At 37.3% G+C, this 1,851-nt stretch overlaps 1 protein-coding gene across 3 annotated transcripts in view; it reads left to right on the forward strand.

Moving 5' to 3' along the window:
- Window positions 1-1,851, forward strand: part of POF1B (premature ovarian failure, 1B) — a 72,801-nt gene that overhangs the window by 49,852 nt on the left and 21,098 nt on the right. For all 3 annotated transcript variants that reach the window (XM_015562916.1, XM_015562919.1, XM_006753460.2), the window contains one exon: window positions 583-657. In XM_015562916.1, the coding sequence (XP_015418402.1) occupies window positions 583-657 (75 nt within the window). The remainder of the gene's footprint in view (window positions 1-582; window positions 658-1,851) is intronic.

The following is a 1,851-nucleotide window of genomic DNA, read 5'->3' on the forward strand; positions in this document are numbered from 1 at the left end:
AAACATCAATGATGGGAGAGAATCATTGATTGGCACCCTCCTGCAAGCCCCCTACTGGGGATCCAGCCCACAACCCGGGCATATGTCTTTGACTGCATTTGAACCCAGGACCCTTCAGTCCACAAGCCAACGCTTTATCCACAGAGCCAAACCAGCTAGGGCTAATTTTTAAAAGTAAAAACTGGCCGAAACCAGTTTGGCTCAGTGGATAGAGCGTCGGCCTGCGGACTGAGAGGTCCCAGGTTTGATTCCGGTCAAGGGCATGTACCTTGGTTGCGGGCACATCCCCAGTGGGGAGTGTGCAGGAGGCAGCTGATCGATGTTTCTCTCTCATGGATGTTTCTAACTCTCTACCTCTCTCCTTTCCTCTCTGTAAAAACTCAATAGAATATATTTTTAAAAAAATAAAGTAAAAACTGATTAGGCTAGAAATGAAATTTGTAGCAACTATTACATGAAAAGTGAAATAAGTTTTTGATGCCCCTAAAAATAAGCCCAATGCACCAGTCTATGGACTGCTGACCCTAAGGTTAAAATAATAATGTGTAACTATTCAATGGATAACATTCTCTTTTCTTACAGTCAGAAGACATTGAATCCTTGATTCCCAAAGGATTGTCAGAGTTTACAAAACAGCAAATTCGGTATATTTTGCAGGTGAGATGGTGTCAAGAGTGGGTGTGAGAACAATACTAACAAACCTTTAGGTTAGAATGGTTCCCTTAATTAAGAACAGAAATTTTCAAATAAAAATCCTTTTTCACAATAATTGATTATACTGTATTTTGATTTTAAAAGGATTACATTATAGTTTGATCAGATCACAAACACAAGTAGAATATGACTAACATACAGGAAAGCATTCAAGAAATAAAGGGTGGGGCAAAAGTAAGTTTACAGTTGTTCATATGGAAAATAATACACTCTTGTATTATTATTATTTATTAGTTGTTGTATTATTTTCATACAAACAACTGTAAACCTACTTTTCCCCCACCCTGTATATATCTATATTTTTGCTTTTTAATCTCTGTGTCTATTTTCAATGTACTATTGTAACGTGCAGTTTGGGGAGTGGATTCTCCCTGTGGGTTCTTGCCTCACAAAGCCAGAAAGGTGGGATTGTGGAGGAGGCCTGGACAAAAGCATGGATGGAGTGTTTGTGTGAACTAATATAAATTCGAAGTAAACATCATTACATAAAAGGGTACGGTCGTTTTTTTTCAATAGTTTTATATCCAGCCCGCGGGCCGTAGTTTGCCCACAGCTGCCTTAGTCTCTCCTCACTGCTGTAGCAAAACCTGACATATCTGTTGCCCTCCCCTTCTTCATTCTACTTTCTACCCCTTTCCACCATACTTCTGCCAGTGAGAGATGGAAAAGCAAGTGCCATGCTTTTCTTAAATTGTGGGAGGCTGGAGACCCCTGGAGCAGTAAATTCCAGTATAATGAAGGGAGAGATAGACCAAGATAGGTGCTGTGGGAATATGACTAAAAAGAATACATGTGTTTACAAAAAAGGGTTCTGAAGACAATATCTAAATTTGATAGTTGGTCTCAAACTTTTGTTTATCTAAATTTTGGACCTGGTGTTATATTTGTAAAAATTAAATGAAATATTATTTTTAGTGGTACGCATTCTGTATAATAAAGAGAAAGTGGTATGGGGCACACATATGCTCTCCAGAACCTGAATCTTGGAGAAATTCTTTTTTTTTTTTTTTTTTTAATATATTTTAGTATTCCATTATGTAAACACACCACAACTTTTTATCCACTTATCTATTGATGGGCATTTTAATATCATAAATATGCTTCTAGAGGCACAAATAAGAAATACTATATTTATTA

The sequence above is a fragment of the Myotis davidii genome, unplaced genomic scaffold (assembly GCF_000327345.1).
Source record: "Myotis davidii unplaced genomic scaffold, ASM32734v1 scaffold291, whole genome shotgun sequence".
Classification (NCBI taxonomy): Eukaryota; Metazoa; Chordata; class Mammalia; order Chiroptera; family Vespertilionidae; genus Myotis; species Myotis davidii.